The sequence below is a fragment of the Charadrius vociferus genome, unplaced genomic scaffold (genome assembly GCF_000708025.1).
Source record: "Charadrius vociferus isolate BGI_N301 unplaced genomic scaffold, ASM70802v2 scaffold829, whole genome shotgun sequence".
Classification (NCBI taxonomy): domain Eukaryota; kingdom Metazoa; phylum Chordata; class Aves; order Charadriiformes; family Charadriidae; genus Charadrius; species Charadrius vociferus.
Genome location: NW_009650198.1, coordinates 187,191 through 201,199, shown reverse-complemented (window position 1 = coordinate 201,199; position 14,009 = coordinate 187,191). Strand labels below are relative to the sequence as shown.

Sequence of the window (14,009 nt, the reverse complement as noted above, 5' to 3'; positions counted from 1 at the left end):
CGCCGGCCGGGAGGGGCGGGGGCGCAGCGCGGCGTAGCGCAGACGATGCGCTGGCTGCGAGGAGGTGTTTTTTTTGGCCCCCTACCCCTCGCCATCAGAGAAGGGCCGTGCACCGAGGCCCCCTCCCCACGCCGGCTCAGGAAAGGCGGGCAGGGGAGTGTCGCTTCCCTTCATCCCCACAAGCGGGGAGGTGATCCGCTGCTGGACCCGGCTCGGAGAGGCCACGGGAAGGAAGTTTGGGGGGTGTCACGTTGTGTATTGCAGCGTGTCATATTGCTGGGCGTGTGGTTTTCCTCCCCCTCTGCTGCTAAACACCAACCGCAATCACAGCCGGGAAGGCGAGGGACGGGGGTTACCGCCATTAACCTGGGGACGCCCCAAATGCCTGGGCAGCAACAGCCCGACCTATGGAATTTGAAGCTCCTTTGGGACTCCCTTCTCCCAACCCCAGCAACGGGTCAGCACCTTCCTCCTCCTCCTCCTCCTCCTTCTCCTTCTCCTCCGTGGCTGCCGTGCCTCTCCAGCGGGCAGGGACTCGCTCCTGGGGGATCGATATGGATCACGAGCCAGGAATGCGGTCTCACAGCCGCAGCCAGCGGCTCTGCGTGGAGGAACCTCGACGATAGCCCGTGGTGTTGTCCTTGGCCGGCCACAGCAAAGCGCCGCGGGGGCCGCAGCAGACCCCAGAAGGCACTACCTGCGCGTACACGGTGGTTTACGGGGCGGGCAGCCTGGGAACAAGCTTGTGCTACGTGCACATGGAGGCTGGAGGTGCTGACGGAGACGAGCAGGGATCAGCGGGTCTGCAGGGTGGGCGCAAGCCCCCCGGCGCCCCGAAACCTGCGCCCAAGCTGTGGTTCCCAGCCTGGCCCCGCGTTGCCAAAGAGCAGTGCAAAGTGCACGAGGCAGGCACAAACATCCGTCCCGCGCTTGTTGAAATAACCTTTGCTACCTGAATCGATACCTCCCCGTAAATTATCAGCCCGTGTGGAAACGGGGCAGCTGTGATCCTGGAGGAAGGTAAATTCGTCGGGCGAAGAGGCTGTCTCTGCTAACGAGGGCAGCTGCAAACCGCTCCGGGGAGGGTTTAATCGGTGCTGCCCGTCCCCTGCCAGTCACCATCCGTCACCCAGCGCACGGGGCTGGCCCCGCACCCCGAGCGGGGCTGCTCCCCCACCGGGCCTGCCCTACAAAGGTGGCCCAATTAAGAGGCCACGTTTCTATTTATAAAGCACATCAGAGAGATGCGACAGCAAAGGGGATGGCTGCCTCCCCTCCTTACTTCAGCCCCTCCTGTCAAATCCAGGACGGGCCCTCAGGATCTGGCACGACCAGGCTGCACGAGCCCCGATCCCGCTGCTGGGGAAATGCAAATCGCTGTCTGGAGTTGGTGATAGCTCCGGAAAAATAGGATAGGGCGGAAAAATCGGAAGTGAGGGTGGACACAGCCACGGGGCAGCACGGGTACCCTCTGCCTCAGGAATCCCGGAGCCGGGTTGCAGCTGGTTGATAACAGGCATCGGCAGCAAAAAGTTGCCGCGGTCCCATCGCTCAGCTGGCCGAGCACGTGTGGCTGCCCGAGAAGGGCCGGGGAGGTCCGAGGCACAACGAGCTCTGGGCTGTAAGAGTGACTTCTGCCAGGTTACCGCAAAAAAAGAGAAATTCAGCCTGCCTTCCCTCCTTAGCAAAAAGAAATGCCTCCTGCCTTCCTCCAGCCATGCATGGACCATCTCTGTAGCGCGTGGGGGGGGGCGGACGCTTCCAGGAGTGAGTTGTGGCTTTCCTCATCAGGCAGACGTTTTTAATTACGAAGCACGACAGGACAGGCGGGGACCAGAGGTTTCTAACCCACGTCAGCACCAGGGATAAAGGCAGCGCCCCGCTCCCGCCTGCCTGGGTTGAAGGGTTAACAACCGCTGATTACGACCTTTACAGAGATGTGTAAATGATTGCCCACTGAAGGGTGAGCAGAGCCTACGTTAGTAAAGGAGAAGAGGCGGCTGCGGAAGGGACAACGGGCTCCTGCAAAAGGACCTGAAACCCGTGGCAGCTGCGTCGGCGTGACCTGCCCCCCGCGCAGGCTGGCTGCTCGGTCACGGTGCAGCACCCTTCACACCACGGGCGTTTACAGGTGACCCGTAAGCGGAAACGCAGTGGACTGCACGTCCGTCGGTGCTCCTCCCTTCTCCCTTCCTTTACCTTGAAGGCGCACGTCATTCACAGTGAGCAGACACTTGGTTGTTCCCCTCAGGTTACATGCCTGACTAGCACAAACAGATTTCTATGGACTCTCTGAAGTTATCATGGCATTGTGTTTCTCATTTCTTTAGTGCCAAAAAATCACTTGCCAATAGCCCAGCCGATTTTCCAGCCTGGGATGCGACAGGCAGCAAAACCCAAAGCTGTCCAAGCTTACAGATACTCTTAAAATTGCTGTTTTGCTTTGCTCGTCTTTTTAATGCGCTGATCCCTTCTTCAGCCTTCAAGGATCATTACGTTAGCGTCTCCGGAAAGGTCTGCCAGGCGTGAAGAGCGAGCTGTCCTGCTTGTACGGGGTGGGAAAGAGCACTGTCCAAGAAAGGCTGACATACGAAGTTTGAACGAGCAAGAGATGCCACAAAACGCTCGTGCAGAGGTTGTCCCTGCCTGTCTGGGGTGTGCACAGTCCAGCTGAGAGCGACGGACCCTGATTCAGGCTGATTCTGATGACTGTGGAAAGAAACAGCGTGTCCCAGCAATCGGCAAGAGATGGTCTGGCTTTTAATGGTGGTACCACTGCCACCAGCCCAGTCCAGAGGAGTGAAGGCCCAGAGCCGTTACCACACTTGGCAGCCACTCAGGACATCTGCGTAGGGCAAATTCTCACTCCACATCCCATCCGGAGAAGCCAGCCAGGTGCCACAGACGGCAAGAGGACCATTCCCTAGAGGTGGAGCCTGCAGCTCCTGATGGGGCTTCATGGGAGAAGCCCACCCTCCTCCTCCTCCTCCGTCTCAGACAGAGCCCGGTACACAGCCTAGCTCTGCCTCCAGACTCCTGGCGCCGGCCGTTTCGACGGAGAGCCTTGCATACAGCGCTCTGACCGCAGCGTTCGCCACGCCGCCGACGGCATCGGCGATGATCTGGTGCGTGTGCGCTCTGCCACGCGATGTACTTCGCTTACCTCCTCGGATTTCAGGAATCTCGGAGGAACGCCCTGTCCCCCTCCAGCATTCCCACCGAATTGCTCTACTTGTTCAAGAGCAAGTGTCCAGAAACACATCAGGGCACATCTGACGGAGAAGGGGTGTTGGGGAGGGGTGCAAGACCAAACTGACAAAATCCAGCAATTATAAAATACCTATTTGAAATACAAAATCTGAATCTGTTGGAATGCAGAAGCTCCGAGTTTTTCCCGCAGAGTAAGTAAAAGAACAGCTCACAATAAAAATACATTTTATCAGCTGTCCACTAAGCCGGTTACGTTTTCCCAGAGCTTAGCAAAGCACTTGTAGTGGAAACGCCACTTCTGATCTTATTATCCTTCCCTGCAGTGCATGTTATTAACTTTCTGTTTTATTTACAGCATCGCCATTTACTTTTACGATACTTCCATTAACTTCATTGGAGTGAACATTGCTCGATGCACACAATCGACGCCCAGTGCTGCCATAATCTTTAACGCACCTTGCCAGCTGTTCTGGGTTTGCATACATCTTTACGCAGGAGGAGGGAGGACAGACGCAGCTGGAACATGTCATTTGAAGAACGGAACAAAAAACATACAAACATACCTCCCGATTTGAGACCTTTTGGTTGTTTTTTTTTTTTTTAAATTAAAAATAAAACAGGGCAAAGGCAATTGCGTTTCCTCATGGGAGTGCTGCATTAGACTGGTTCACGCTGCATCTGTGGCACTAGCAGGAGAGAAGATAAAGCACAGCCAGACTCTGCTTGAGCTGGACTTGAAGAACTCACGAGGATGTTAGCAGAGAGCGATAGGTGCTTGCGGACTTACCTGTCTCCCTGTGACACCTACAGCAGCTACTAGCTTTATGCATTCCTGAAATAAATCCTTAAGAAATCCCGTGGGTTTGCTGAACTCTCTCTGTAGCGATGGGGTTCCTACATGTGTAGGAAGTGGTGGGAAATGGTAGACTACTACTAGGTAGAGTCCCTCTTACCCATCTTTCCCTCGGTTGTGGATCGCCAGCTCCTCCACAATCCCCTCCTCTTCCTTGAAGTTCTCCCAGTCCAGTTTAGATTTCTCCAGTGTGCTCATCTTTTGCTTTTTGGAGCCAATCTTCCCCAGGAGGCTGCTCATGCCGCTTGGCCTCTTCACCCTGAGGGAGATAAGGAAACAAATGTTACTTAAATGCAGGGAGACAGCGTCAGTCGGCGATTCAAAATGGAGCGGAGAAATGTCATGCGTGAGAGTGGTGGCCTTGATGGTGGCGAGCCACCTCCACTAAACAGATGGCCACCAACTTCAGGCAGCCTGCAGGCGGCAAGGTCACGCTTCCTGCAGATCCCGCTCCGCCGTTCCCCTGGAAGCGGCAGAGTTCATTACACACATATCTCAAGTGCTCGCTTTTTGTGAAAGGGCTTTTTCATTTATCTCCCTAAGAGAACAGAAAGCTTTCAGGCCAAAAGAGATCATTAAATCATCCCGTTTGACCCCTTGTATATACCAGGCCAAGCCATTCCACTGATCACCTCCGTGCTAAGCCCAGTTCTTTGTCTTTGGTTTAAAGTGGTGTTTTCTGGAAGGGATCCAGCCCCAGTGCGTCACCAGTGCTGACAACACATCTAGGAATTAACCATTTCGTTGGTACCAACACGCCTGTTTTCAACTTGATTTTGTCGAGGTTTAGGTTTGGGTTGCTGCCACTTATTCTAAATCTAAGAGTAATTCCGCACCCAGGCCGGTCTCATTAGGAACGTTCTCATACACCATAATGAACTTGCATCTGATTTTTTTTTTTTTTTTTTTTTTTTGGGACAAACAGATGGAGCTCCTCTTTATGCCTCTCACTGAAATGCATTTTGAAATGAAACATCATTTCTAAGGTTTTGTCCCCCTGCTTGTGTCTCAACAGTCTTTGAGGATGGGGGCACCAGAGCCGCGTGGAACCCCCCACCCTTCTCCTGACTGCAAAGCTGTTTCTGTCCAAGGATCGCCTAAATCCTGTTAGTTACACCATCAGGCGACACGTTGAGTCCCAGTGCGGGCGCACTGCGATCCCACACCATCTCCCAGGTCCCTGTTTAGCAGGAAGACCACCTTGGTCTTTCATCTCCTTCTTCTTAGAGGACGGAAATCCCACCCGCGGGGCTGGGCCCCCGAATCTCCCCTTTACGCTGGGAAAGGCACACACAGGGACTGGGGTCAGCCGGGTTGCCCTCCGAGGAAGACAATTCTCAGGGCTAAGACCCCGTAAACCAAACTTGTATTAACCCCTTCTTAACCCCCCCCAGGAGAGGGGGGCAAACAGCATCCCATTGAACTCGGTGTTTACACACATTCCAGAGATAACTTCAGGTCTGTGGGGCCTTTGCCTCCGCAAGAAGCCGGAGAGAGGAAATGATTCTCGTTCCTGAGAGATGGAGGAATTTGGGGAGAGGGGGGGGAGGGGGGGGCGCCAAGGAAGGCAGCCAGGTGAGCAGTGGCGGACCGCTCTCCGGCAGTCCTCTCCAAGCGCGTCCTGCTCAGGGGTAGCCGTTCTTGGGAACGCATCCAAAGCTGTCCGTATCGGATCATTAGCGTGGTTTATGCTTCCATAATTTGCAAGCCTCTAAAGGAAAATAATTCTGCCGTTTATATGGAATTAAATCAAAGAAAGTAACATCTTTGTAAGCCTCAGTCAGAAGATTCTCAATGCAAGAACGGCTGGGATGGTCACTTGGGGTTGCAGCTCCCTGACGTGAGATATATTTGGGCTACAAACCCCAGATTAAGGGCATCTTGGCAGGCTCCATAGCCACAGGACAAAGCTGCCTGCCCTTCCTCATACTGCGCAGCCAGAGGAGCAGAAATATCCTCTTATTTCTTTCAGTCCCTGCCCACTGCTGGAGAACACGCCGATAGCTCACACGTTTCCCTCTGCGGGGACACAGAGCAAGCCGGATGCTCTTTAGTTCACCTTTGTCCCTGAACGTCTCATCAAGATGTCCACAGCCCCTCACATCAGGATCACGCAATAAAACCTCGATCCTCGCTCAACCTCCGATTCTCCCTTATTTTTCAAGAGACGATGGCTCCGAGCATCCTTATCTGCAGGTAGCTGGAAAGCGGTGCGAGGGGGCAAAATGTGCAAAGCCGTTCTCAGCACCAGATAAAAACCGGAGAGATTCGGTTCCCACATCGGGCTATCCAGGACTCCAGGCGAGCCTTGCGCAACCACCAATCCAGTATCAGAGGCATGTTCGAGTTGCAAGGGAAGCGGGAGGAGAGGAGATATGACAAGTAAGAAAGCAAAACCAAACAAAATATTGGGCAAGCATCCCCCGTGGGGGTCCCTGCCGAGCAGCCGCCTGGAAGGCAGAGCCTGGTGCTCGTGCCCGGCAGTTCTTTACGCTGCACCGGGAGGCCTCAGGTTTTAGCGAGGGACTTAAAGTAAAGATGCTCTGAGACAGATCTAGAGAAGTGCCATGGCTGATCCAGCTGGCAACGCTCCTCTCCCCTCAGCCTGGCAGGCAGAAGGTGTTTAAATTAACACAAGGTGTTCAATAACACATTTCTCCAAATACACTTAACTTTTCAGACTGATTTGTGCTTACAATTCTGCCTACCTTGGAAGCGGGAGAAGCAGGGATGCAGAAATGGAGGGTGTTGTCCCTTGTCCCTACATATCTCCTAAACGCTTTTTGGGGACAAAGAACCCTGATGGCGTAAGAGTCATCTCACCTGTCCAAAGGCACTCACCGCTCACCTGTACCCGCCACCCCTTCCCTGGGTGGGAGCCTACGGCCACGGTACAGCTGCGCTAGAGACAGACCCAACTCCACAGAAGACACAGCACGCACCTGGAAAACCCACCCGACGCCGTTTCAGGATGTCTCCTGGGTGCTAAGATGCACGCCGGCCCCACAGAGCGACGCGCAGGCTGAGGGGCAGGCTCGGGGGCAGGCTCGCACACGTCGATACCGCCGTCTGTTCGGACGAACCTTGGGAAGAGCCGAGGTGGGACAGGGGCCAACCGGCCAGGCTGGGCTGCAGCACGTGGCCCCGCATGAAACGCAGACCGGGACACACTGACAGGCAACTGCTGTCCCCAAACCACCGTGAAGGACAGCCGTGAAGCAAAGGGAACCAAAGGCAAGGTGGTTCGCGGCCAGGGGTGGTGCTGGCTTTGCGGCAGGGGGCAGGGGCTGGAGGCTGGGGGAAGGTCAGCCATCACACATCTTTTCTCCCATGGGAATTCCTGGCTTAAATTAACAACCTCTACATGTACTCATCCATCTGTAACAGTGCTCAAGGCCTCTGTATCTCCCCTTGGCCATGGATCTCAGGAACATCCCTTAAAAGATCCAACTCACCCCATGTTTGAAGGTACAGAGTCTAGGTTATGGAGCTGGACCTCCATCGAGAGCTTCCAGATAGGCACAAGAATACTTGCAAGTCAACGGTCCCTTCACAGCAAGGGAACCCAACGAAACAGGGCAGGCTACGTTGCACCCTTGTGTTGATGACTACTCCAAAAATACTGCTAATATGTGGTGTCAGACCCATGCTGGAGGCGGATCCTGGGCTGGATGACCTGGCTCTGCTCCTGTTCGGAGAATTCTGGGCTGCCTGCAGCAGGACCGAGCCTGGGCCGGGCAACGAGATGGAGCCAGGCATGGGCTGAAGGACGTGTTTGAGTCTGCTGCTGAGTCTTCACTCCGCGCTGAGCCTTTCATCACCCTGAATAAATCCAACAGCAAACCTGGGGGGTGGGAATTCCTACGCTTGTGCCAAAATGAAGTAAATGAGAGACATTAAAGTCCAATTAAAAACTTGCTTGGCCTTAAATGCCTCATCTGTTTAAAAAGCAAGTAAAGGGGCCTGATTAATTGCATTCAGTGCCAACAAGAGGAATTATTACCCTTTTTGTACTCATTAAGGGTATCTGCTGTGGCATCTTTAATCACTAAGGCATTTAAAAGAGAGAAAGTAATTTGCTAAGACATAATGGATCCCGGGGATGAGAATCAGGACAATCGCCTATTTAGGACACAAAGACACGCTCTTACTTTCCACGATTAAAAAGCGTGGCTCAAATCAGCCACTGAACCAGCAAACAAGCGTGCTGGTGAGCGCTGGCCTTGGCGGGGGGATTCCCCTGCACCCATCTAGTGTCTTCAGGACAAGGACCGTGCCTGTGCATCACCCGGCACTGTCACACACGGGGACAAACAGAAAGCCAAAGGCTCCCTTGATGTCCCACCATAGGTGAAGACACTCGTATTCCTGTCCTTAACAACGAAACTCCTTCCCGTCTCAGTTCAAGCCTGCAGCCGCACCAGGGTCTCGGAGAATTGCTGCTATACCAATGATCAAGTGTCACTGTCGCATGTAATCTCTGCCGTTTTGTAACATGAAGGTCAGGGGCATCCGGGAAACGCCTGCCTGCCTCCAAAGAGGCAGATATCATCACAAGCTTTATCAAATAATCTTCCAAGCAATAGGAAAACAAGGCTGCAAAGGTCTCACAGCGCATCCTGCCAGGCAAAGCGAGATGAGTTCCTCTCCCACCCACCCAGAGGTGTGTGCCCTGAGGGCCTCCTGACACCAACCCCACATGTACAAGAGGTTTCAGGACTTCATCAGCCTTTCACTTATGTAAGTTTTCCCCAATGACTAAATTTCCTCGCTCAGCCTATGACTTGTTATCTTCTTCCTAGTAGCTACTAAGAACAGACCATTCCCTCACTTTTCGCAGCAGCCTTTTATGTCTTTGAAAGCTTTTCATACGCCCCCCCTGACTCAGCTTGCTCTTTCCTAGACTAAACAATCCCGGGTCGTTTCAAGCTTTTCTCATTCCTTACGGTTTCCAGCCCTCTGACCGCTCTCCCTGGACTCTCCGCTATTGGCCCTCATCTTCCTTGAAACGCGGCATCCAAAAGGGGAAAGAAAGGGCTCCAGCCGTGGCTTTACCAGCACCGGGAGCAGGGGGAATGCTTCAGATGCCTTGCGAAGCATGCAGCTCCTTACACGGCCTCCTATGACGTGTGCCTTTTTCACAACCGTGTGACGGTGTTGACTCATGTCGAGCCTGTGATTCACTGAGCTTTTTTGTCTGCTCCGCTGCTGCCAAGCCAGTTATTTCCTTCCTCGGTTGGGACAGATGATTACTGCTACCCAAAGGCAGAGCTTTGCGCTGGTCCTTCTGCACTGTTCCTCCTGTTTGCCCTCACGTTTCTCTGGACACAGCAGATCTCGGATGTCTTCGCAAATCAGCCTCTCCTATTCACAGCACCCCATGCCGCAGCTGTTGGAAGAGTGACACGGGGGGAAAGTACCTCCCGTTTTTGTGAAATACCAATGGAGACAACTTAGCAGCTGAACCAGCACCAGTTGGCCAACAAGATCAAGCTGATGGCCAGAAGCAGGCAGGGACCGGCAGGACTGCAGGAGGAGCTGTGACGGTTCATGTTGTCTGTCCCTGATGAACAAACACCTACTCATGTGTTGATCAAGGAGCCAGCAGCGTCCCCAGCTCCAGCCTGACCTCCACCCTCAGGGATGACAAACCCTCTGCTGCTCTGTCTCTGCGGGAACGTGAAGACCGCAAACCTTGTGCTGCTTCTCCATCCGCCTCATATCATCCTCCTTGTTGTGCATAACAACAACTTCTGTAGCAGGAAGGTCCTACTTCTGTCTTCTGTCAATACTTTTAAGAAGGGCTCAATTCGTAAGAAGCAAACGCTGAACACAAAATAGGATGTTACTGATGCTTAGCTAACACCACAACACTCCCTCACCCCCCTTATTACTGCATGTTTCGGGGAAATAGCACGAGCGAACACACTTAAGAGGACAGTTACGGGTGTACACAAATCATGAGCGAAATGCTCCTTTTCCCCCCCTTAATGAAATCCAGCCCCTGTTAAACACGGTGGCTCAGAACCTACTTTGTCAACGAGCAGCTTGTAACAAAATAGGTACTACAAGACTTGGACTAAGAAGTACATTTTTTTAGATGATGCTGATTCCACCAAGACACCCTGCAGCTACGTGGTGGAAGAGACAAGACATCAGAGCAGGACATCTTCTCTGGCCTCATTACAGGCTTTTGCACCTCTCTGAGCAGGCACAATTTGGTGCTGGGCACTCTATCACCTTCCAGCGTACATCCAAAACATCTGGTGACCCTCCACGAGGCACTGCAGAGCAACCTTTCTTTTTGCAGAAATAAATCCGGACTCACAGAGGTGACACGATTTCATCAGAAGGAAATCTTGCAAGGCCAGGAAAGAATCCGTATCTCCTGCCCCAGTCTTCCTTTGTACTCAGATTATCAAAGAAATGACCTTTACCATTAAAAAAGGCAGGTTATACCTAATACCTAAGAAATCCACTCTCAAGGAAGGTTCAGAACTAGGATGGATAGTTTTTGTTATGTGTCAGATGATGGGACCGCTGCAATGGGCAAGGGTGCTCATGCTAACAGAAGACGACAACCAGGAGACATCTGCTTTCAGGTCTTTTAGTGTGGCTGAACGGCTTTGCAAATCTTCAAGGAGAAGAACCCAACTCAAAACCAAGCTATAACACAAACTGCTTCCCTGCTGGCTGCCTGCAACGCGGAGCAGCACGTCAGACCCCACTATTAGAAAAAGATGCCGGCGGGTAAATGTCACCAAATACAGAGAGATGGCATCTCAGGCCACGCACACCTGAAAGCACCACTTTCCTCATCCCATGCTGCATCCCCAGCAGCGTGGTCAACAGGGCGAGGGAGGGGATTCTGTCCCTCTGCTCCAACCTGGAGTACTGCGTCCAGCTCTGGAGCCCCCAACATAAGAAGGACATGGACCTGTTGGAGAGGGTCCAGAGGAGGCCACAAGTATGATCAGAGGGCTGGAGCACCTCTCCTATGAGGAGAGGCTGAGAGAATTGGGGCTCTTCAGCCTGGAGAAGACTCCAGGGAGAACTTGGATCGGCCTTCCAGTATCTGAAGGGCGCCAACAAGAAAGCTGGAGAGAAACTTTTTACAAGGGTATGTAATGATAGGATGAGGGTGAATGGCTTCAAACTGGAAGAGGGGAGATTGAGATGAGATATAAGGAAGAAGTTCTTGGCTGTGCGGGTGGTGAGCCCCTGGGGCAGGTTGCCCCGAGAAGCTGTGGCTGCCCCATCCCTGGAGGTGTTCAAGGCCAGGTTGGACGGGGCTTGGAGCAACCTGGGCTGGGGGGAGGTGTCCCTGCCCAGGGCAGGGGGGTGGGACTGGATGATCTTTAAGGTCCCTTCCAACCCAAACCATTTTATGATTGTCAAGCCCTGGTCCTCCTGCAGCCCCTCTCCTGCCCAGCTCCCTTCCCCACTGGAGTCTGGGATATTGCAGCACACCCCAGTGCTTTGATGGCAGGGATGCAGGTGAGAAACTCTGCTGTTCAGCAGAGAGAAGAGCACAAGGTTTTGTAAATAGTAATATCTATTCCTGCCACGAACTGCTGTAAAGCTGAATAGTTTCCTTAACGGCAGGAAATGGTTCTCATACAAACTAACCACAGCTGGGCAACCGATGCAGCCAGTGAATACTTTCATTTTAATAAAGGGGAAGATTCCTGCCCAGCGCACCGCGGATCACCCTCCCTGCTGTCCTCCCTTCGAACAACAACGGGCATGGGTGTGTGAGAGACGTCGTACGAGGAGGAGGTATGCAGAGACCTGGCGGGTGGCCCGTGTGCCAGCTCTGCTCTTCACTCCCAGCCTCTCCACACCATCCTCCTCGACAGAGGAGCTGAAACGCTGGTGGGGAGGAAGATGGGCACAGGGCAGGAAGGGAAGCACGGTGCCATCTGCTCCTCAAGGTCAGGGTTGTCCGGCTGGACGAAACAGGCAGCAGTAGGATGATGGTACCCAGTATTGCAAGAATCTTCCCCAGAATGATAAAACAGGTCTTCCTCTTCAGACCCTAAAACGCACCGGCTCTTCCCATCCCTAACCCTGAGTAACCAGGCGAGGACAGAAAAATCTCCCAGACCCAACCCAACTGCATTTCTTTTTCCCACTTGGCATCATTTCCCGAACGGGCACTGGGATGGATGTGGAGAGCAGCCCAGCTCGTTCTCAGCCCTGCCTGTCACAACAGGTTTTTTAAAAAAAACAAACAAGAAAGCCCTCGGTGACACCAAACAAACAAACATTTAAATCCCAGGTGGAAAGAAAAAAAAACAACCAAAGCCAACAAGCGAGGAGGAAATGAAGATAAAAGGCAGGGTGGATGCTGCTGGAGGGCTGGCGGGGTGGCGATGATCCTGTTCGGAGGGCAGCAAACGCAGGGCAGGCTGGCGGGGAGAGGAGCGGGACCGCCTGATTCCCAGTGCCCAGTGGATCTCGCTGCCAACTCAGACAGTGGTGCCCACCCATGTGCTCTGCTTGCTGAGCTGGTAGCAAATACCCAGCATTTATACCCGAAATTGAGCCAAAGAACCTGCCTGAAATGCTCTAGGAGCACTAGCAGTGATTTTTGAGGCAGAGTTATAATAAACCCATCGCTTCGTAGCGGGGATTGCAAAGCTTCCTGCACCCCGAAGAGCGACGTGCACCAAACCACCATGGAAAAGCAGCCACGACTGGGGCAAAACCCATTTGGCGGTGCCACAGGGCACGACGGAGCAGGCAGCGCAGGCAGCTACAGCCAAGGGTAGGAAGAGACGCAGGTACACCAGCAAAATGCAATCACCCTGCCTGCGATCCTGCCAACAGACTGAGGCAAATTTCTTTCTACCACACGGAGGGCTTCGCTGACAGGAGCCGTCAGCAGCTCCCGGTGAGAATGCTCCGAGTACAATCACCCTGCGGAAGGTGGCTGGTCTGACCGCAGTGGGGCCAGCCTGAAGGACTTACTAGGAAGACAAGGGAACGTGGGTTATAACTCGAGCCAACAGCGTGCGTTAACTCTTATCAGGCTTTTGTCCAGGCGTGCCAACCCAAGTTAACCCCGAGTTGCTTTGCCATCACTGCTGTTGCAATGCAAGCTAGCAAAATCTGAAGAGCTAAGCCGATAGCCAGGTCCTTTCTGCTCTCTGATGTCACCCCACACTCCCCCCAGACCTCAGGACAGCCTCACGGTGAAGACCCCACCATGAACACTGACGCTCACAGCTTCTTTCCTCTTGTTGGAAGTCTTTGACCCCAACCCCGCTGAGCTGAGGAGGTAATCCAGAATCACAGCACAAAGCAGAACCGTTGTTAAAAGGAGCAATGTGTCAGACACGTACGGAAGAGAAGGTGCAGCCCCTCAAGAAGCGAGAGCGATGGCTCTCCTTCCCCCACACCTGCCTGCCTTCCTACAACCAGCGTCCACACGGAAAAGAGTTTAAGACGGAGCTAAAAGGTACCGCCAGGCAAGGAGAGCCAGCCTGCTGCACGCCGGCAGCCCGGCAATCGAAGCCTGACCGAGATGACACGGTTTCCATCAGCGTGGAGAGGCAAGGGCAGATGCGACAGACTAAATGCACACATGATGCTGCCTCGGTGAGGACTGCTGCAGGCAGTGGCAGAGCTTGCCACAGGCACGGTGGATGCTGGATGTATTTGTGTCTAAATATAGTCAGTGGGGAACAGAGATTTGTCACAGTGGAAAAAGCCATGTCACTCCCACCTCCCAGCAGCAGTGAGCAACAGCCCACCAAAGGGCAATGCTCTGGTGTTCCAGCTACTGTTTTATTGCCGGATTTGTTATTAAACCAGTGCAGCGAGTTTCTGTGGGACTTTACAAGTTGCACAACGCTGCTTGGCTCTGGCAGAATGCACCTCACCTTCCAGAGGGAAATAAGTGTCATGGTACCAGCTGATGAATGGCAAAACCGACACGGCA

The 14,009-nt window shown here is 53.4% G+C and overlaps 1 protein-coding gene across 1 annotated transcript in view; it reads right to left on the bottom strand.

The window, feature by feature from the left end:
* CFDP1 (craniofacial development protein 1) overlaps positions 1-14,009 on the bottom strand; it is a 67,274-nt gene that overhangs the window by 1,360 nt on the left and 51,905 nt on the right. The window contains exon 5 of the mRNA XM_009892959.1: positions 4,164-4,322. Within this exon, the coding sequence (XP_009891261.1) occupies positions 4,164-4,322 (159 nt within the window). The remainder of the gene's footprint in view (positions 1-4,163; positions 4,323-14,009) is intronic.